The 23224-nt window shown below is 41.5% G+C and overlaps 1 protein-coding gene across 2 annotated transcripts in view; it reads left to right on the top strand.

Moving 5' to 3' along the window:
• CCAR2 (cell cycle and apoptosis regulator 2) overlaps positions 1 to 23224 on the top strand; it is a 2452621-nt gene that overhangs the window by 148509 nt on the left and 2280888 nt on the right. For both annotated transcript variants that reach the window (XM_044082935.1, XM_044082934.1), the window contains exon 2: positions 19754 to 19873. In XM_044082935.1, the coding sequence (XP_043938870.1) occupies positions 19804 to 19873 (70 nt within the window). In that variant the 5' untranslated portion in view covers positions 19754 to 19803. The remainder of the gene's footprint in view (positions 1 to 19753; positions 19874 to 23224) is intronic.

The raw sequence follows: 23224 nt of genomic DNA, 5'->3' as shown, positions 1-23224 counted from the left end.
CGCAGTTACGACAGTTGGCAATGAAACTAGGTGGGGGCCCATGCTTTGAGTTTGCGGACTCATTCTTGTGCTTCTGAGTGCTGCAGGGGCTACAGTTGCTGCCATGTGCTTGGGCCTGTTTAGTTTAACTATGTGCTGCATACTAGTGCCTTCTGGAGCGGTTCTCATTTGTAAGCCTATTTTTGTGCTTTTCTGTCAGTTCTTATGTCTGACAAATAGCAATGGCCTTATTCAAAGTTTAAATCACTGTCACAAAGCAAAAGCTTTCTCACAGCATCATCTTTACCACACACGTCTGTCCTTTATCAACTCATCCCTTAAATCACATCTGCATATTTTAGTTCTGTTTCTCAAGTCAGTGATATATGCTGCAAATGTTTCCACAGGCTTTTGATCCATTATGTAAAATAAGTGCCTTTCATAGGTTGGTACTAGGCTATCGGCCCTAGGGCGGCCTATACAAGCCTAGCCATAACAATTTCCTGGCTATTTCTTCCCACACTGTTTACTTCCTTGGATCCCTGTCTAGCAGGGCAACTGACGTGATCCCCAGGGTGAATTTCCTTTCTCCCATCCAATCATCAAGGTTCCTTTTGAAGAGGGCCAAAGAGTCTGGGGAGTCTCTGGGTCAGGAACCTATCCCTCCAGCATGTTTTGTTTATTGTGATGACAAGATTTAGATCCCTGGAGTGTGCGACTCTGAGGGATTGGGATTTATTTGTGTAGCATGTCCAACAGCTCCTGGTTTGACATGGCCTTGTATGTTAAGCAAAGATTGCCTCTGAGTAGATGATATGCGACAGAGTATAGCTGGAGTTTTTTAAGGTGGTCAGCATAGGGCATATGCTTTAGGCCTGTGATTCTTTTTGTGAGATATTTCTGCGGCCTTTCCAGTTGTTGCAGATGTCTTGAGATGTACATACCAAATGGGGTGTTGTATTCTATAATGGGTCTAATGAGGGATGAGTACAGTGGGACAATGACCTCCTTTTTTCTGGATGAAAAGCCCTTTGTGATGGTGTGCCACATAGAAGGATTTCCTGACTGTTGTGGCGATGTGGTTATTGAAGGTGAGACCACTGTCCACCTGTGCCCCTAAGTCTCTCATCACACTTCCGGTGTTTAGTGTACTGCCACCTATGTGATAATTCACGGGTACATGTTTTTTCCCAAAGGGGATAACTATACATTTCTTGGCAATGAGCTTGAGCCCATGGCTCTGGCACCAAAGGCCTTGGCGAGGTCCAGATAGGCTGTGTGGACTGCCTTACCCTCGTCCACAGCTCTGGAGACTGATTTGAAGAAGTCAGTAAGGTTCAGGAGACTAGATCTACCCTTCACAAACCCAAACTGGGTGGGGTCCAGTGTTTTAAGGTTGCCAATGTCTTTGTTTATAAGCTCCATGATAATATGTTCCATGGCTTTGCAGGTCAGGCTCGTCAGACTGATGGGGCTGTAGTTCCCGGGATCCAAGGTGGATCCCCCCTTGTGGAGTGGGATAACTGTTGCTGTGCGCCACTCATTGGGCATGAAGCCTGAGGTGAGGGTATGATTAAACAACATACTTAGGTGAGGTGCCAGTTAATTTTGTAGTTCATGTAGTGCACAGCTCGGGATGTCATCTGGTCCCATGGATGCTGTATTCTTAGCTTTGGAGAGTGTTTTTTTTTTACCCGTGTGGCCGTTATTACCAGAATTTGGCAATCTTTCGGTATTGAGATGGGCCATTTTTTTGGGGGGGGAGGGGGGTGAGGAGGGTGAAGATGGCACCGAATCGATCTGCCAGGATATTGGCATATCCTTGGGATCAGTATATTTAATGCCATTCTGTTGTAGCTCAGTGCAGATCGGAGCATTGCCATTTAGATTCTTGACATAGTTATAGAATGCCTTGTGGTTGTCTTTGGAATCTTTGGCAATTTTATTTTCATTGTCACATTTGTCTGTAGGTTACACATTTCTCTAAATTTTAAGCACTCTGGGTCCTCTCTTGACTCAGCTTGTACAACAGTATGACATTTTTCCCCCTCTTAGGTATAGATAGCAGGTGCATACACAAATGAACGTTCCCTTTCTATGGCTTCTGACTCTGCTAAGTTAAGCAGAAGAAAAATGTCTTTGTACGGTCATCATTGTCAGAAAATGCAGCCTGTATGAAAATGTACTCTTGTTCAAACACACACTAGTTCCCAGCAGTATTACTGTCAAACACAAGTGCACTGGGTTTTCGTAATCCATCTGCCATGCCCACAAAGCATGCACAAACAGACTGAAAATATGGCCGTTGTAATTATGTACGAACAAACTGTTCTGTGAGGTTGCAATAACATTCAAAGGTACTTGCGTATTATCGCAACCACTCCACTTTTCTAACCGATAATACATAAGCAACAACTACTCGTGTGGTGTTTAGGTGGCAAGAAAAGCATTTGACACAATTGTGTCAATCACAAACTGTAGGAATTTTGAAAATGTTCCCTGATTTTTTAGGCTCCTGTCCTCCTGTTAATTTAAACTTCCACCAGATGTCATGCACCACCATGTTGACATGAATTTGTGTCATCGTTACTTAGCAGGCAGACCTCCCCTTCAGTTACAGGTGAATGCAAAAGGGAAAATTGGTAAAGTCCGTTTTCAGTTTGTGACATGCACCGATCATTTCTCCGGAGTAAGACATGACCTGGCCCATTGTACGTAATTGCTGCTTTTCTTTCAAGAGTGAGTGATTGCTTCAGCGTAATGAAGTCACACATGTGTCTGACTGCCATTCCAGCTATACATACCTGTCAGCTGCACAGATTTGTGCATGACGTCCAGCTTTTTTACACATATTTTTGGTATGGTCCTCATAAAATGTGTGACTGTCTACCAAGGCAACTGGATGATCTCAGGGTGGAAGTCAGTAACTATTGAAATACATAGTGGTATGTGTAGCAGCAGCCGGGTTAATTTTACTTTTCATAAGTGTCATTGGCAATGGGCAGTCCTCAAGGAGAGGAATTTACCCATTATGCCTGTTCCCTTTTCAGAACCCATGTAATACCAAAGTTATTTGGAGTTTACATAACCCTTTCTACTTTCCCATACACTTGTTTTGCAATGACATTATCAGTGACACCACGTTAGAAACGTGGTTACGATAATACGCAAGTACCCATTCAAACGCACTATAAACTCTTAGAAATACTGTACTTTGTGAAATATGCTCTGTAATGGCTGTATTCTGTGAATTAACTTTACTGTAACACTGCACAAATATACAAACACTTTATAAACACTGCACAAATATACAAACACTTTATACACTTCTGATTACTCTGATATCTTTGCGTAATACGAAAAATACATGCTTTGCGAAAATGCGGTAGTTTCCTCTTATTTTATTAATTTTATGTAAGTCGGACTTCAAACATTTTCTGAAGTAATTTGAATATTTTTATCAATATTGCACATATTGGTTTATGCGAATATCTTATAGAATGTTCTCTATGCCTCGTTTCATATTTTGCGAATAAGAAATAGTGCTGAGCAAGTTTTAATACCTGAAATTCATTTCTGACCTGTTTTGCAGAGTATGCACATTGTAGGGATGATTCACTCTTGTACATTCCTTCAGTTCTAAGGAAGTGCCTTTAGTTGTTTTAGCCATGCTGCCTCTAACCTCATGCTTTTTAGGCATGCCACTTTGGACACTATGTTGCTCGTCCTTCTCAAACATAGATGACAAGCAGGCGAGGTATTTCATTTAGATGCTTTAATACATAGAAACACATCAGGGTGGATAGCAGCATCATAAAATACAAATGAACTGGTCAACAGACCGTACACACATACATGCTTGCATCTCAACAGCTTACTACAAAATGGCAGTCAGGCTCACACATGCTCAGTACTTGTACGCTTGTGCAAGCCCTTGGGTAGCATCTTAAAGGTACATACACATACATTGATCTACAGTGGAGAATGACTCTTGTTATTATTATTAATTTATTTTTTTTAAAGAAAACTGTTTTATCTGAATCCAGGTTCCATTTTCCCTTCCAGTTCAGCACAGTCTGTAACTATAGATGTCTCAGACTTTGCTTTTGGAGCAGTGCAAGGTCTTTGGAACAAAAAAGTGCAAAATACATAAATGTAAAAGAGAAGTTGGTAGTAGTAAATGCTGTCAACTTTCTAAAGTCATCTATGGATCCCAAAACCACTACACTTGGTTATAGACAACACCACATAAATGTGGTATATAAATGGGAGGGGGGGTATCTGATCTTAATTTGTGTTCAGACTGGTCATGTAGCCTGGGATACAGATTTTCTGCACAGTCTCGCTCTACAGGTATCTTACATCCAGTCAGAATTTTGTGGCGGGCAAGGTGAGCAGGACTAGGACAGAGCCTCATAAATGGAAGCTGAATCGGGGGATCTTACAGAAATTTATCCAGCTGTTGGGAACCTCTCAGATGGACCTGTTTTGCCAACTTGATCAATGGAGGCAAATTCTGCTCCAGGACTCTGTGCAAGAAGGCCTGGAAAATAGCTGCATTCTCTCTGCCTTGGCCAGGAATGTTCATGTGTGCTTTTCTACCCTTTCCACTTATCTCCAGTGTTGTGCTGAAGATTCAGAAGAACTAGACAAAGATCATTGTGGAGACTTTTGCCTGGCCAGGCAACCGTGATCTTTTCTTTGGTTATGGCCAAAGGCAATTTCTACAGGCTTCTCACAAACTAGACCTACTTGCACAATACCAGGGTTTTTGATGCATCCAAACTTGCAACAACGTAAACTGACTGCCTGGATGCTAGTCTTAATTCCTTTTAGGAAGTTTTCTGAGGATGTACAAGAGGTTTTAAAGGAGGCAAGAAAACCTGCTGTTTGGAAGTTATGAATTAGTAAATTAAAAAAACTTTCTAGCTGGTGCAAAGACGAGAACCAAGATTCCATTTAAGGCTAGTATTTCTTTGGTTCTACAGAGTTTGTCATTTGTTATCCACTGGCCTTTCTTACTCCTCTGTCAACATGAATTTGTTGGCCATTTCAGCAAGTCTGCCTGTGGGTCTCCATGTCAAAATGTTTTTGAAAGTGGTACCCCATACCAAGCCTCCTAGAAAACAGGTGGTTCCTCCTTGGGCTCTTAATTTTGTTTTAGGAACATTAACTCTTGCTCCCATTTGAACTGGCTCAGGCTGATTTGATGATCTTAACGTGGAAGCAGGATCTGAAGAAGTCCATTGATTAGGGAAGAAAGCGCTCAACCTGAATAAACATGGTTTGTAATTCGTGGTGGTCAATCTGTCTTTCACTGGTAGTTGGATTACTTGGTTTCATATCTGGATTTGTGGTGATTTAATTTTCATGAAGTATAGGGTTTCCTTAAGAACTCCTACTTCCTTAATGCCTGAAGTGTTATCCAAGTTTACTTTGGCCAAGTTATGCATCTACTTGTGTTGTTTCCAGAGCTTAACAATGAGAATGAAAAGATCCTCAATACTCTGTCCACACACAACTCGGATATCTGTTTCTGAAGGTTTAGTTCTGTCAAGATGATGTGTTGTTAATCTCTTCTAAAGACAAGAAAAAAGGACAACCTTTGTCAAAACAGATAATCTCTAAATGGTTCTATAATGCTATTACACCCACCAAAATAGGGCAGTTCCAGGCATAGTCGAGGCTTACTCTACCAGGGCCTTGGTTTCCTCTCTGGCTTTTTGAAAAGGGTTGTAGTCTAGAAGCAGCAACTTGGTTCTCTGTATACACCTTTACAAAGCACTGCAAACTGTATTCCTTCTCTATGTCTGTGGCATGCTTAGGTAGAGTCATTCCCATGGGCTTCTGGATCCTTCTGTCTCCGACTTAGTCTAGCCATATAGCGAAGGCTATTGCAGCAGTGATGAAATGATGAATATGGTACAGCTGTGTAAATGAACTTATCAGAACAGTAGATGTTCAGTGATCACTGCCATTGCCTCCACCTCCCTTATTTTTGTATGTTTTTTGCCAGTGTGAGGACTTGTATTTTTAGTTACCTAGCACTGACCTTTTTGAGGGCTCTAGCCCCTCCTCTCAGTTGGCATGAAAGTTCTGAAAAGCTTGGACCCAAACCATTCTCTTTCGTCAGCTCTGTTTAATGGTTTGGGTGTTTGGAAGGTGCCCTTAAATCTTTGAAAGCTGGCCATTTGTAATATCCTTAGCAAGATGTAACCCATATAGCTAAGGCTACTGCAGCAGTGATCATTCAAACATCTGTTATGGTAAGTTTACTTATGCAACCACGCTTTCCTTTGAATCGATTTCCAAAGTTGGATCTGATGTAATCATCTGCTTAGTTTTAATCCCTTTTGCACCTCATTTGAGAGTATTTTTGCATTTCTCTGTTGAATTTCATGAAATCTTTTAGATTTCTAATACCGTGACAGGAATGGATTCCACACCTAAGTCAAAGTATGGTTAAATTTCATGAAATTAGTATGGTTTCAATCTTTGATGTTTGCCAAAAGTGCTCTGCATAGCACCAGCAATGTGCCCTGACTTCACTGCTGCAGTCCGTACAGAGTTGCTTGCATCAGTAGCATGTCTAAATAAGACTTTAAATTCTTTAAGACCCATTGATCCTACTACTATTGGAGCTGTCCAGGTATCCTTGTTCCACATTGCCTTTGTTTCTGCCTGCAAACCCTGGTATTTTATGACTTTGTGTCTCTGTATGTAAGACACTGTAATCACTGGGTGTAGAAATTTTAGTGATCAATGCTACTTTTGTGTTCATTTCATGAATTGCTGTATCTGGTTTTCTCGCATCTATTTTTTTGAACTGTTAGTAAAGGGTGATCCCATGTGATGTAAACTTCATCATTTTTATAATGCTTTGTGGTTCATGTTTCCAGTGCTTCTCAGCTATTTCAGTATTGTAATGTTTGCATAATGCCCAATGCAGCAGTCTTGCCACATTATTTTAGCCTTTCAGTATACAGGCCCTCTGCCATTAGTGTATGACACCCAGCAACAAAGTGTGCAACTTTTTCCCATTCTGTTTTACAAAATCTGCATTTGTCTGTTTCTCCCTCATGTTCAATGGACGTTATAAAACAATATGTATGTAGTCCACTGCCCTGGGCTGCTAGTATTAACCTCTCATGTTCTGGTTTAAATTCACCTGTATCAAATCCTGATTGACATGAGGTTGTTCCAGGAGTTTTCTGTACTTGGCAACTATATCTCCGCCTTTTCCACATTTCTTGCCTTCTCATTTGATCCTTCACCTTATATTCTTTCTTTTGTTTTTGGCACATTCAGTTGATGCATGATTTTTGTCATATGTCTGTTTTGATATCCATTCCCACTTGACAGTGATATGCTTCTGCTACTCTAAGAAGGGAAGTCATCTTAGACTTGTTTTTCTCATGTTTTAAACGTTCACTACATTTGGATCTTGTGATGTCAGCAAATGTGAATGCAGTTCTACGATTGCAGATCCATACATGTAATCAGTTTTGAGCCCCCCCCCCATACTGCCTTCAGAATGGGGAATATGTAATCTTGGTATACAGTGATTTTCTATATATAATTTGATAAGTGTGAAGCATTTTTCTTGTATTCCTGTCCAACTGATCCAGTACCTTTTGGGGCAGTTCATCACTTCAAATTGTAAGTTAGAACAAGAACAGCATATTGGTTTATAGCTTGGACTTGTTTCTAGATGTTAGGACTGTTTTCAGTATTAATGTTAGTCTTCTAAAATATTCCTTACTGAGTTTTGTTTGCATTTGTTTGTTTTATTGTTGACCCTTCATCAGTTCCCAAATATTTATACACACCCACCTGCTCAAGTTTTTATATCACATTCCTGTCTTGGACTGATATCTTCTTGGTGCTGCAGCTTCCCTGCTTTAAATGTTGCTTTTGCACATTTATCAAGACCAAACAACATTCTTGTATCATTATGAGAGTTTTGACCACTTGCAATTGTGCTTTCAGTTCCTGATTTGATGAACTATATGTTTTTTAAATTGTCTGCAAAAAGATAAGTCTTTACACTTTGTTGTTTTCCCGGAGCCAATTTGTAACAATGACCTAATCTGCTAACTAGACAGCTTAATTGGTTAAGGGCAAGACAAAAGAGCAACGTGACAGACTTAAGTTGGAATATCCTCCTTTGAATTTTTATCCCTGGGATAATAATTTGTCCTTTATCTTGACTTGGCTGCAAATTGGTTTGCCAACGTTTCACTGTAATGTAATCGATCAGTGTAGGATGTATCTTGTACATCTGTAAGCACCCCTTTATCCTTGAATGTGGGATGCTGTCAAATGCATTTTTGTAGTCTCTCCATTCCATGCTTAGCCCCCCCCCCCTTTTTTTTTTTTTTTTTTTACAATTCTTAGTTGTGACTTTAACAACAAACGATCCTTTGTTTCATGACTTTCTTTTATCTTTCTGTTCTGTTGCCGTAGTTGATTTTTCTTCTAAATGAGTGTAAACTCCTGTCTGCATCAATTCCAGTGTCTGGTATATACATCGTCAGAAGGTAACTTATTGGTGAACAGTTTTCTAGGAGACCTTGCAGGTTCACTCTTAAGGAGGATATAATTTTTCCTGTTACCCAGGCTGGTGTCTGTCTGGGATGTTTATCTAAATAGTTCTTATTCGGGGATAAATCTTTGTGTAAAGATGATACTATTTTTAGCCAGAAGTTTGTTACTGCATCTGATTTATTTAGTTTACATTTGTTTACCGGGAAGGTCCAACTGGACACAGGCCCATTTTCAACAGAGGCCTGGCCCGGGAGAAAAGCTCCAATAACAGTGAAATACAATGGATACACATTCACTAGATAAATCATACAGGGGCTCAATACTGTTGAGCATACTTGGCATGCAGTATAGTAGATAGCATAATACAGGAGTTCTTTTATAGTTGAGCATACTTTGGAAATAACATCTTACAACATAACTAAGAGTGTGAGTAATTACCAATGAAACTGTTTCAATCTCTTTTTTTTTTTTTTTTTTTTTTTATAGACATCTAGGGGCTTTATCTATGGGAAAACAAGTAGAGAAAGTGGGAGGTGGAGAGCCATCATTTTATAGTTAGTAGAATCCCAGCAACAGTGAGTTGATGTGGCCTAGCCTGAGAGTTTTTTATGCAATGGATTTTGAGAAGTTTTTTGAACTGGAAAGTAGAGGTTAGGTGATCTGGGAGAGAATTCCAGGTTCTGGCAATGGAGCAGGCAAAGAGAGATTTGCCAGCCTCATTTTTGTGTTTAATAACGTTTATGTGGGTCAGGTGTGTAGATCTTACGTTTCTGGAGGGGGTGTAGGGGTGAATTAATTGTTGCAGGGCAGGAGTTTTATCAAGATGGTAGTAGAGCTTGTGTGCAATTGTTAGCTGGTTGAGTAGGAGTCGTGGAAACTCAAAAGCCAGTACAGTTGCTTGAGGGCTAGACAGTCACGGGACCTGTGAGTGGCTTCGGTAGCAGACTTGTCAGTCTTGTTGTAGCAAGATTCCATCTTGGTTATTTCTATGTGACGAATGTTAGTTAAGATTGTGGAGGCATATAGGAGGATGGATAACAGATGGGTTATAGCAATGGTGGCTTTGGTGTGCTTAGTCATGAACTGATGGTTCCTATTAATGAGTCCAGTCTTTTTGTTGACCTTTTTGATTGTTTGGGTGATATGGATGTCGAATTTCAGATTGTCAATTCCTATGCCTAAAAGCTTAGTGTGTGATGTTGGGGTGATTAGTGTATAATCTTTGGATTTTATGGCAAAGTTATTGTCTACTGGAGGAGATCTACCAGGGCTGAAGAGAATGAGTTTGTTTTGTTTGGGACTGAGTACAAGCTTGATGTTGGTGAACCATTCTTCGGCTAGGGTAAAGTTATTTTGGGTGATGTTTTTTAGTTCGTTCAAGGAGGGTGTGGCACATGTAATAGTGGTGGTGTCTGTGTATTGCATTATAGAAGCAGAGAGTGAGGATGATGCTGTTTGGTTAGTAATTACTGAAAATAAGTGACCAAGGATGGACTCTTGTGGGACACCTATGGCTACTGGTAGTAAGGGGGACAGTAGGTCTTGCCATAGAACTGCTTGTTGACTGTTAGATAAATAGTTACCGAACCAGGATATGGTGGAGGAGCTTATGTTAAGGGTAGCTAGGGTTTCTAGGCGCATTCTATGGTTAACCATATCAAAGGCTTTCGATAAGTCTAAGAATATGGCGGATGCATACAGACTGCTGTTTCTATGGTTATTAATGTTGGAGAATGAAAGCAGTGCTGTGGTAGTGCTATGGGAAGGTCTAAAGCCATGCTGGGATGAGGATAGTAGGTTGTTCTTTAGAAGGTAATGCTTAAGTTGGGAGTGGACTACTCTATCTAATATTTTTGATAGGGGTGATAGAATTGCTATGGGGCGGTAGTTTGTAAGCTCAAGAGATTGACCCCCCTTTGTGCAATGGTATAATGTGAGATATTTTCCAAGAGTGGGGTACTTTACATTCTGTTATTGACCTGCTTATGAGGATGGACACGTGATAGGCTATGGCATCTGCAGTAATCTGTTGGAATTCTGCATGTAGGTTGTCAGCTGCTAGCGTTGTTGGCTTAAGTTTTTTGAGGAGTTTAGCAATTGTGTTAGTGGTGACTGGGTTGAGGGAGAAACTGGGGTGGTTGTTTTCTGTATTGGAAAGGGTGGGGGTTACTGTTGTGGGTTTGGTGTTAGTGTTTTGGGTATTGGCTTGGATTGTTTCAGTGAAGTATTTGTTAAATTGTGTGTGGATAATTGTCTAGGTTATTTGGCAATACTGAGGAAGGGAGTGGCAGGTTTTCCTGGGCCTAGTAGGTTATTTATTGAAGCCCAGAATTTTTGAGGGTTGTTGGTGTGGTTTTCCTGTATTTTACAGTAGTTAGTTTTGTCAAGTTTTATGAGTTTTTTGGCTCGATTACGGAGCTTGTGGTAATTCTGTCTCAGGGCAGCGGTTTTATGTTTGTGAAATTGCGACCAGGCTTAGTCTCTTTCTTTCATTACAGACCTGGTATCTTTTGATAGCTGTGGCGCATGGTTGGTTTTAATTCTAGTGGTCCTGGGTGGTGCATGGTAGTTTAGGATGTTTAGGAAGGTTGAGTTAATGTACTCTACAGCTTCATCTATTGATAGTTGTTTTAGGGGAGTTCACATAGGATTTTAGTGAGTTGATTAAGTCTTGGGCTCTAAAGGTTTTTTTGTTACGTATGAGCCTCAGAATGGGTTGATTTTGTTAGGCGAGACCGGGTCCTAATTAAGTATGTTGCTTGATGGTCACTCAGACTGTCAGGGAGACAGCCTGATTAGTGGGCCAGAGTGGGGTCAGATAATAGTATCCAGTCCAAGATTGACTGCTGTTTGGAGGTTTTATCTGTTCTTGTGGGGGTAGATACAACTTGGGTAAAACCATGGAGGTTAATATAGGTAGAGGGATTTTGACTGGTGCATTCAGACCAGTCAATGTTGAAGTCACCTAAAAGTATGGTTTCTTGTGGAAGGGTTGCTGCCAACCAGTTAAGTATTTTTTCTAGTATGCTAGTGTTATTGCCTGGTGGGATATAACCTCCTGCAATAATTATTTGTTTATTGGGGTTAAGTTTTAGTCTGGCTAGAATTAATTCTATGCCTTGGATTTCTTGGGAGTTGCAGTCAAATTGTTCCAGAGAGAGGTGGCTTTGGAAAAGTATGGCTACACCCCCTCCCTTATTTCCTGACCTATCTTTACATATTATGTTGTAGCCAGAGGCAGTTATTTCATTGTCGTGATGTTCAGGCTTAAGCCAGGTTTCTGTTAGTACTACATCATCAGGTTTGTATAGGGCATTGGAGGTCCTGTATTTTGTTGCGTATACTCCTTACATTTATGTTTAGAAGGAGAAGGGATGAGGTAGGTCTTACATATAGAGGATTAGGGTTTGTTGAATTTGTGCTGTTACAAATTTTGTGTGCTGGATTTGGGTGAATGTCACCGCAACATGAGAGTTTTTGTAGTAGGTGTAGATCAAGCTTGTTTAGTTTGTGGAATATTTTGTCTGGTCTACAGGATGAGTGGGGTCGAGCTTTATAGGTAGTATATTTGGGTAGACAGGAGGGGTGGTAGGGTGGAGGAAAGGTCATATGGTGATGATTTAGTACATATTTCCCACAATTTCCCACAGTGTTAAAAAAAAAAAACAAAAAAAAAAAACCTTAATACTGAAAATAGGGGAAGGGGTATTTTATCTATATTTCATCTTTACTGAACTTTAATGTATCTGTAACTGAACTTTAATGTTTTGTAACTGTTATTGTATTTTTAATCTTAAACTTTTGTAATTTTAAATATTTTTAATCTTGTCTGATCCTTGTGGAGCTTTTCTCCCTGGGCCTCTACTGAAAATGGACATATATCCAGCTAGACTAGCCCAGTCAACAAATGTAAAATAAAGAAATAAAATAATAAATAAAATAGATTTTAGTGGAAGTGGTAGTGCAATCAGTTTGCCGTGGTGGTGGGGTAAAGTTGTGTGTGGTAGGAGGAGGTCGGGTAAAGTAAAGTTGTGTGTGGTATGAGGAGAGGATAGACAGGAGGAGGAGAGAAGAGAGCATTAGTGTGTGTAGTAGTGGTTGTAGAAGGTGGGTGTTGAGAGCAGAGGACATGTTGTTTTGTTGTGAGAGGATGGTGTGTATGTGAGTGCTAACAGTAGTTGTGTGGGAGCTGTTGTATAGGGTGTGGTTGCCTGTGTTGGAGTGGTGAATGATGGGTATGGCCTGATTGGTAATTGGGAGTGAGGAGTGGTTGGGGGTGTGGTGTATGATTATAAAAGTAATTGATATGGAGGTGGATGCGAATGGGGTTAAGGGGCCGAAGTAAGCCCGAGTGGTAGTGAGGGCAAACAGAGCGGGGCTGCACCGTCCGCGAGGAGCAGACAAAAACAATCTGGGAGAGAGGTTAGTCAAGTTGTGGAGGGGTAGCTGTAGTGCTAATACCACTACGTTGATATTGGGCTCAAAGACTTTGAAGTAATTAGTTTTGTCCTTTTCAAGCTCCTAGTTGTTCTTAATGCAGTCTTAGTTTGTAACTTTACTCTAAGCAAAAATGCCTGTAAGTATGGTGTCACTAAGTTTTTATAGGGAAAGGTTAGCTAGGTTGGGGAAAGGACAGTGTGAAGATATTAGTACTACGTTGGTTTAAGCACAAGTCTCTGGTGGAAAGGACTGGTCTTAGAGCTTGGAAGTAAGTCAGGGAGGGTGGATTAGAGGGGTAATATAGGGGGGAAAAGACAGAGGGATTATGCAGTGGAAAAAGTAAGTGTGTCTGGAGTGAAGATCTAAGCCTGGGGTTTTCCAGTTAGGAGCTTTTCTTTATTTTGTTTCAAATGTTGTGGCTGTTACTTTCCATTTCATATGCTGTACATTTGAACTTCTTACTGATGTTCATCGTGTTTCACTGCTGCAGTCATTACACTTGGGTTATCCTGCTGTCAGGCGGGCCCGCAGTCGGCCTGAGTTCCAAAGTCTTGGTCCGGAGTCAGTTGCTGTCGCCTCTTCCCTGACGTCAGTGTGCCAGGGGTATATAAGAAGCAACCGACGCCATTTTCTTCAGTCTTTCTTGCTGGGTGGTGCCCGAAGCAAAAGCAGTTCGCAAGTGCCGGTCGGCCGACTCCTGAGATTTCAGAACCAAAGTCTTCAATAAAGCTAAGTACCCCGTTGAAGAAACTTTTTCTTGCCTCAGACCGATGTCAGTAAAAGTTAATAATTGTATTTCTTGTGGGAAGCAATTACCTCATAAGGATTTTCATTCTTACTTTATTCCATGCCTAGGCACAGATCACGACGTCACTAATTGTCGGTTTTGTGCTAGATTTAACAAACGCACTATTAAATGTCGGTTTGATTTTGCTCACCATTACTTTGGGCGAAGGTTTAATTATACAATGCCGTCGGAACAACCGACCGAAATGCACAAAAAACGCAAAGATAAGGAAAGGCATCTGAGGCCCAAAACTGACGACAAAGCCTCTACTAGGCCAGTCGCCGGTTCTCCGGTTTTCAGTGAGGCGCTTTCGCAGCCCCTGACACCCGCTACCTCAGAACCACAGGTCGCCACCGACTCCCATGTGGAAGTGCCTAGGCCTCTGGATACTCAAGGTGTTCGACCAATGGAGATTAACCCTTCAGATGGGTCCGGAGCCGCTGAGCAGGCATCTGCTTCTGAGGGTGTTTTCAGGCCTACTCAACTTACCATTGCAATTACAGCCAAGACTAAACCTACATTAAAGACAAAAAAGCAAGTACAGCATTCACCTGGACAGGCCTCCATGCCTAAAAAACAGATGCTCAAGATGGCCGAAGACTTGATAACTCTGATCAGGGGTTCCCATCCCCCTCCTGATAAAAGGCCTTGGCAGGATACAGATTATGATTCCTCTGACCAGGTTTCAATATATTCTGATTCCTCTTTAGACCAGGGGTATTCTTTACCCCCTATGAGGATTCTGATGCTGAAGAATCAATTCCTTCAGCTTCTCCTCCTGAGGATTACTCTTTTGGGGAAACTTTACATACCACGAGGGAGCAATTTCCATTGGGAGGGCCAGGATTACTCAGAATCCAAGAAAAGGCTCAGAGACTTTCTTTTACTGCCTCAGCACGGGCCCCTGGCTATTCCGCCAGTGATGGACATTGTGGATGATGTGTTCTCTGAATCTAGTTTAAATCCTGATTCTTTACCCCCAGCTCCAGTCAAGCCAGACAGGTACTACAGAGTCCCTGATTCTCACAAATTTCTTTATAAAAACCCTGTTGCTGACCCAGAAACTATTTCCCAGGGTCCCAAAGGGGTTAAGGCTTCCACGGGTAAGAATCCAGTTCCCTCGGAGAGGGACTGTAGAGCATTAGGCAGATGGGGAAAGAAAGTTTACACCTCTGCAACTTTACAGTGAGGGCTCTAAATTGCCAGTTTCACATGCTTAAATATCAACAATACTTACTGTCTCAATTAAAACAGAAAATGAGTACAAATGCAGAACAACCTGACTATAAGGACATGCAGGATTTATTGCATGCAGCTGAACAAGTGGGAAAGCATACTTTGCAATGTGGTTTTGATTCATTAGAAGCTTCTTGTAGAGCAGCAGTTACAGGATCTGGGATTCGAAGGCATGCTTGGTTAAAAGAACAAAGTTTACCAGATCATGTTAAGGCAAAATTATTGGATGCTCCTTTGCAGCAAGATAATTTATTTGGTATTAAGGCGGAAGAGGTATTAAAGAAAATGGAGGATAAGGCAAATCTATGCAAACGGTGAAGGATTTCTTACAGGTACAGCCACCATGATTTAGCAGAAATTGGCATACAAAGAATTGGTCCTTTCCAGTGTCAGACAGACCACAAAGAGGCAGATACAGACGCCCAAGAGGCAGATCTCAGCCACAAGGATCTTACAGACCACGACAGTGTGGTGCTTCAAACCCAAAAGGAGGTGAGGACAAGTCACAACCTTACAGGAAACCGTCCCACTGACTTCCCCCTTCCATAGCCAAACTATTCCCTTTTGGCAGCTCCCTTAGGGGGGAAACTAGCACTTTTTCTCAAAACTGGCAAGCAATCACCCATGAAAAATGGGTGCTGAATATTGTGTCTCAAGGTTTCAGGTTCCACTTTCACACTTTTCCAAGGCTAAAAGGAATGCCAGACCTGCTACAAAATCAATGGGCAGAGGCACAAAAACAAATTACAGCTCTCATGGACATGAGAGCTATTCAAAAAGTACCACAGCAGGAAAAAGGACAAGGATTTTACTCAAGACTTTTCCTGGTACCCAGAAAGGACAAAGCCTGGAGATTCATTCTGGACCTTTCCATTCTAAATACTTACCTGGATGTTCCGAAATTCAAAATGCTGACACTACAACAGCTCCTTCCTATGTTGGGCAAGAAAGCTTGGCTTGTTACTTTGGACCTCAAAGAGGCTTACCTGCATGTCCCTATCAGACAAAATTGCAGAAGATACCTCCGATTCATAGCTGATTCAATGCACTACCAATTCTCTGCACTGCCCTTTGGCTTATCTACTGCGCCCAGGGTCTTTACCAAGTGCCTGGCACCAGTAATTGCATTTTGCAGACAAAAAGGAATTCAAATATATCCATATCTGAACGACTGCCTGATACAAGCAGAGAGCAGGGACATTCTTCTACAGCATCTGGCATTCATAAAAAGATTAAGTTGCCTAGGGTACACAGTAAACGAAAATAAATCAAAACTAGTGCCCTCACAAGAGATAATATTCCTGGGTGCCAGCTTAAATACAACGGCCCAGATGGCTTATCTCACGCCAGACAAACAAGGACAACTGACTCAGTATTTTCAATTGATGGCAACAAAGTCCCAACTCCCTGCCAGAAAAATTCTGCAGGCCTTGGGATTCATGGCATCTTGCATACTACTAATTCCATATGCAAGACTGCATATGAGGAAATTACAATGGTACCTAAAAAGTGTTTGGTCTCAACATTCTCACAGCTTGGAGACAGTAATACCAATAATTCCGTGCCTACAGCAGGAGTTTCGATGGTGGGCACAGGCATGTCACCTCAACAAGGGTCAGCCTTTTACTCTTCCCACAGCCAGGCAGACTTTAACAACAGACGCCCTGGATTACACCTGGGGAGCACACATGGCAGGAAAATGTATTCAGGGCAAATGGACCACAGACCAAATGCATCTTCACATCAATCAAAAAGAGATGGCTGTACAAAATGCCCTTACAGCTTTCAAGGATCTTCTGCATCCAGGACCATTACTATTAAAGACAGACAACACCACTGTAATGTGGTACATAAACAAACAAGGGGGCACTCATTCTTACCCCCTATGCAGACAAGCCATGACCTTGTGGAACACAGCTCTAACCTATCAAGTCCATCTGCAAGCACAATTCCTGCCAGGAAAGAAAAACACTCTGGCAGACGACTTAAGCAGAAACATCATGGATCCTCACAAGTGGAAATTAAATCCACAAATCTTCCGCATGATAATGCAAAAATGGGGGTGCCCGGACATAGATCTTTTTGCCTCCCCACTGAATTACCAAGTACAAAAATTCTGCACAAGGACTTATCACACACAAGCATGGAAAGTGGATGCTCTTTCGTTCAGCTGGAAAAGCCTACATATTTATGCCTTCCCACCTCTGCCTCTCCTTTCAAGAGTGCTCCTAAAAGCCAGACAAGAAAAAACACAGATGATTCTGATTGCTCCAGACTGGCCACGCCAGCATTGGTACCCAATCTTAAAGAACTTAGCTCAAGGCCCACCTTGGATTTTGCCTCAAATTCCACACCTTCTGACTCCGCAAAACAATCAGATACTGCACAGTCAGCTCAAAACCTTAAACCTGACTGCATGGCAGATTCATTAGCCAAACAGACTACTTCTCTCTCTAAAGCTGTTATGGATGTCATTTTGGAGGCCAGGAGGCCTAGCACCAGGAAGTCTTATTCAGACAAGTGGAAGAGATTTTGTGCCTGGAACCAGGCTCAAAACCTTGATCCTCTGGTCCCTAACATTCCTCCGATACTACAATACTTGACTGAGATGCTGGACAAAGGACTATCCTTCTCATCCATTAAGATTCACGCTTCTGCCATCTCGGCTCATTACAACACAGATCCTCCTATTTTCTCTCACCCATTGCTAAAACACTACCTCAGAGGGGCTAAAAACATAAGACCGCCCTGGAGAGCACCAACACCAACTTGGGACTTCAATTTTGTTTTGGAAAAGCTCACTTTGCCTCCTTTTGAACCAGCCAGTTCAGCAGAGTTAAAATATATATCATGGAAAACTGCTCTGCTTCTGGCAATAACGTCAGCATGAAGAGTCTCAGAACTGCAGGCACTAATGGCAGTGGAGCCTTTCATCATTTTTCACCAGGACAAGGTTTCCTTAAGAACAAACCCTTCATTTATGCCTAAGGTGGTATCCAGTGTGGCTCTTAACCAAACTATTCACTTGCCAACATTTTATCCAAATCCCCAGAATAAGGGGGAGAGACTTCTACATTCCTTGGACATACACAGGCAATTGCGCTTCTACTTGGACAAAACAAAAGCTTTCAGAAAATCTGAACAATTGTTTGTATCATATGCTGCAGGATCACAGGGAAGGGCTGTTTCAAAGCAGACCATTTCAAAGTGGTAGGACACTGTATCCGGTTCTGCTACACACAACATGGGAAACCTGTACCTAGTAATATTAGACCACATTCCACGAGGGCAAGTGCCACTTCTACTGCCTACCTTAGAGGAGTACCTACCAAAGATGTCTTGGAAGGTGCAACTTGGAGTTCAGTGCACACCTTTACCAAGCACTACCGTTTGCCTCTTTATTCTAGATGCAGAGCTGGCTTTGCCACTGCAGTGCTGCAGGGCCTCATAGCCACACCAAATCCTCTATAGAGCCAGCCACCCAAACTCAGCTTTGGGATTCTACCCAAGTGTAATGACTGCAGCAGTGAAACACGATGAACATAGTACAGTTTTGTACCTACCATAAATGTAGATGTTCGAGTGTCTTCACTGCTGCAGTCCTGGTTACCCACCCGCCAGCCCCTCTTTTTTATCTGGGACTTACCTATACTACCTATGTGGTGTATTTGCTGGTTACTGAAGGTTTTATTTTTACCTTTTTTGTATGTTTTATTAACAATATGTATTGCCTACCATTTTTGGGGGCACCTGACATCTGGGGCAAGAAAAACTGAAGAAAATGGCGTTGGTTGCTTCTTGTATACCCCTGGCGCACTGACGTCAGGGAAGAGGCGACGGCAACCGACGCCGGACCAAGACTTTGGAACTCAGGCTGGCTGCGGGCCCGCCTGACGGCAGGATAACCCAAGTGTAATGACTGCAGCAGTGAAGACACTCGAACATCTACATTTATGGTAGGTACAAAACTGTACTTTTCTTTTACTTCTCTCCATTTAGCATCTTTGTTATGTTTGTATAATGGTCTGCAATTAAAGAAAATGCATTTCATTAATGTCAAGGTATCGCTCAGAAAATACTAGGGAAATGTATAGGACTCATGATTGAACCAGTGGGTACACCAAAATTTGCTTTATAGTTTGTGGTGGTGGTGGTAGTCTTTTGTTATGTCCGCTGTTGAACCAGATTATTGGGTATTAGTTGCATACCAGCTGAGATTACCTTAAACGCAGAAGTATGTGTTTGAAATGTATAAGAAGACTGCTGGAATTGTGAGGTTGCCCTTTCAACTTTTGTTACATAGTAAATAGGCTTGTGTTGTAAATCATGACACTTGAATGCCATACTTGCTATACAAAGTCTCTCATAGTTCTGTACTAGTTGTAACATTAAGGAAGAATTTAAATTGTTTGGAAGCTGCTTTCATTTCATTGTCACTTGAAGAAGGGAACTGCTGTACTTTTGGTGGCTTTGCCTAATTGTGTAGTACCTTCCAAGAATTGTAAGTTGACATTATTTTAAACCTGTTAAATGCAATGTTAGTAACTGAAGAATTTTGACATTGCCCGAGCCCTGCGTGGAGTTTAAACCTAAATGGTGACCGAGGATGGAAATGTTTCGGAATGTGTGCATCCATTGTGGAACTGAAGACTGAAATCTGTACATGTGTGCATCCATTGTGGAACTGAAGACTGAAATCTGTACATGTGTAGCTGGTTAGAAGTTTTGGTCATCTCTCACGTCCTCTCTCTCATTTTTCTTTAGGATCAGGCCATTGGTGGACAGAAGTATAATCCAGTCACCCATCATCAATAATGTCTCATTATGGGCAACAGAAGAAATCCCAGAGAGGGGGCCCACAGCAGGGCATGAGGTCACGGTCAGGTGAGTGCATCTTGAACTTAAGTTTTATGTTTGTTTAGAAATTGATCATTCTGTTTTTTACTGCCTGTTAAAACTTTTTAATGCTGCTTTTCTCATTTCTGTATTGCATTGTGACTTTTTTTTTTGGGGGGGGGGGGCGGCAATAGGCATTGAACCTAGTGTAAGAATCTGAATAATGGAGCAGAGGTGCATATAGATCTTAACAATGAAAAATATTTTCGTGAAGTCCGTTAACTGTAACATCTCAGCTACAGTGGATATAAAAAGTTTACACATCCCAGTTAAAATGCCAGGTTTTTGTAATGTAAAAAAAAGAGACCACAATAAATCATTTCAAAACTTTCCCACCTTTAATGTGACCTATAATCTGTACATTTCAATTGAAAAACAAATCTGTTAGGGGGAAATATAAAAAATAAAAAAACGTACAATAAGTGTGCACACTCTTAAACTAATACATTTTTGAAGCACCTTTTGATTTAATTACAGCATTCAGTCGTCTTGGGTAGGAGTCTATCAGCATGGCACATCTTGACTTGCCAATATTTGCCCACTCTTCCTTGCAAAAGCTCTCCAAATCTGTCAGATTGAGAGGGCATCTCTTGTGCACAGCCCTGTACAGGTCACCCACAGATTTTCTATTAGATTTGGGACTGGGCTCTGACTGAGCCATTCTAAATCTTCTGGTGAAGCCATTCATTTGTTGATTTGGATGTATGCTTGGGGTCATTGTCGTGTTGTAAGGTGAAATTCCTCTTCATCTTCAGTTTTCTAGCAGACGCCTGAAGGTTTTGGGCCAAAAGTGTTGGAACTGTTCATAATTCCCTCCACTGACTAAAGCCCCAGTTCCAGCTGAAGAAAAGCAACCCCAAAGCTTGATACTGCCACCACCATGTTTCACTGTGGGAATGGTGTTCTTTTGGTGATACAAAGTGTTGTTTTTGTGCCAAATATACCTTTTGGAATTGTGGCCAAAAAGTTCAACCTTGGTCTCGTCAGACCATAACACATTTTACCTCATGCTTTTGGAGACTTGATGTATTGTTTTGCAAATTTTAGCCGGGCCTAGATGTTTTTCTATGTAAGAAAAGGCCTTTAGTCTTGCAACCCTATCCCACAGCTCAGACAAATGGAGAATACGGGAGATTGCTGTCACATGTAGTACACAACCAGTACGTGCCAGAAATTCCTACAGCTCCTTCAGTGTTGCTGCATATCTCTTGGCAGCCTCCCTGACCAGTTTTCATCTTGTCTTTTCATCAATTTTGGAGGGACGTCCAGTTCTTTGCAACGTCACTGTTGTCACACATTTTCTCCACTTTTTGATGACTGTCTTCACTGTGTTCCATGGTATATCCATTGCTGTGGAATTTTTTTTGTACCCTTCTCTTGACTGATACCTTTCAACAGTGACATCCCTTTGATGCTTTGTAAGCTGTCTGCGTTCCATGGCTTTTGCTGAGTAAATGTCAGTAAAATCCTACTAGGACAGCTGAATTTTATTTGGGGTTAATCAGAGTCTCTTTAAGTGATGGCAGGTGTGTACCCAACAAGAATGAATTCTGTAATTAAATCAGAAGGTGCTTCAACAAAGTACAAGTTTAAGGGTATACACACTTAGGCAATCAGCGTAATGTACATTTTTTATTTTTTATATTTTTCCCCTAACAGATTTGTTTTTCAATTGAATTGTACAGGTTATAGGTCACATTAAAGGTGGGAAAAGTTTTGAAATGATTTATTGTGGCCTCATTCTTTATATTTCACAAACACCTGGCATTTTAACAGTGGTGTGTAAACTTTTTATATCCACTGTATGCTGCTGCTGTTTTGAAATGCTATAGAGCCACAGTGTCCGCTGAAAACCTCGTGGCCCACCGAGTATGCCCTGTATTGAATAAGTTTCGGGTCCCTTTTCTAATTAATGTCATAATGTGTGGATCTTTGCCTGTAGTATGCATTCTTGAGTTTACTCACTGTTTTTCATCATGTACCTTCAGAAATGTTAGTACGATTCCCACCAATCTTGTATTTAAAGTAACTTCTTTGCATTTTCGTCCAAGCACTTCATGTTGTATCCTGAAAGTATGTGCTCTTGTTTTCCTACTTTTTCTGAAATAATATCCTCACTATGATGGGCTCTTTATTTCCTTGAATATGTCTGTGTCTAATAAGACTTGACATGCAGTCACAATAGCAGACATCTTGACTTCAGATGCAGTCTTTTGATATCGGGATATTGGCTCGTCAAATGGCACTAAAGAAACTTGCAAAGACAGAAATTTAAAGATGATTATCACCAGAACGCCTTCATAAGGGATGCTTGAAACAACCTGCTCACCAGTCCACAGGATGAATCTGAGAACAGATGAGACCAGAGATACAGAAAAGGATGAAAATTGAGAGAGAAGGGGAAAGTAATGGAACAGGTTAACAGTTTCCAAGTGTCTGTGAAGGGTAGTTGAGGAGAAGGAAAGTCTAGATGAGGAGGTCAAAGCTAGAATCAGAGGTGCAGCTGCCAAATAGCAGAGCATATCAGAGGTAGTGAGTGATAGATGAACGTCAAGCTGAAAAGTAAGGTGTACTAAACAGTGTTTTGACCAGTACTATTGTATGGTACAGAAACCTAGGTAGTGAAGGCTGAGCGATTTATGAAGTTGAGATGATGGTAAAGAAGTGAGAGAGTTTCAGATGCATGAAAGCACAGTCTTTGGTGACTAAAGATATGGGAGAGCCAGGAAGAAGGCAAGAGGAGATTAGTATGTCCAGCCAAGAGATGGATAGGTTGCATGAGAAGATCATCTGTGACAGTCGTGTGTAACTGTCGAAGGTAGAAGAGTGGCACTGACTCGATAGGTGGTGCTGGTTGATGCAAAGCCCCAACCCCATGTAGAAAATGAGGAAGAGGGGGATGATGGTGATAACCCCCAATCAGAGCAAGCTGGCAGTTATTCATATTCAAAGCAGTGTGTGTTTATTACCAGTATACTTCCTTGCCATTTGGTTTGTCTTTTGCACCTGGGTTGTTTAAATGTTGCCTGGTTCCAGAAATTGCCTACTGCAGAACTAAGGACAACTGCCTCATTCGGGCCCCATCCGTAGAATGGATTGCAGGGAGAGAGGGTTTGTCATAATGGTTAAGGTCTTTACCGCATAAATACAAAACACACGACTTTGATTCTGCCCTTCGGTTACTGGCTGGCTTACAATAGCCTGCATACTAATAGACTATTATTTACCTAAGATATGCAGACAGCCCAGCAGTGCACCTTTGTCTGCTTTCAGACTCTTACTCTGTCAAAATCTTCAGAGTCATAGCTAATGTCCCCCAACAAGTCCAGTTTTTGGGAG

This window comes from Protopterus annectens, chromosome 9.part0 (assembly GCF_019279795.1).
Source record: "Protopterus annectens isolate FY-2018-M chromosome 9.part0, PAN1.0, whole genome shotgun sequence".
Lineage (NCBI taxonomy): Eukaryota > Metazoa > Chordata > Ceratodontiformes > Protopteridae > Protopterus > Protopterus annectens.
Note: the sequence above shows the minus strand (reverse complement) of the source record. Positions and strands in the feature narration are given on the sequence as shown.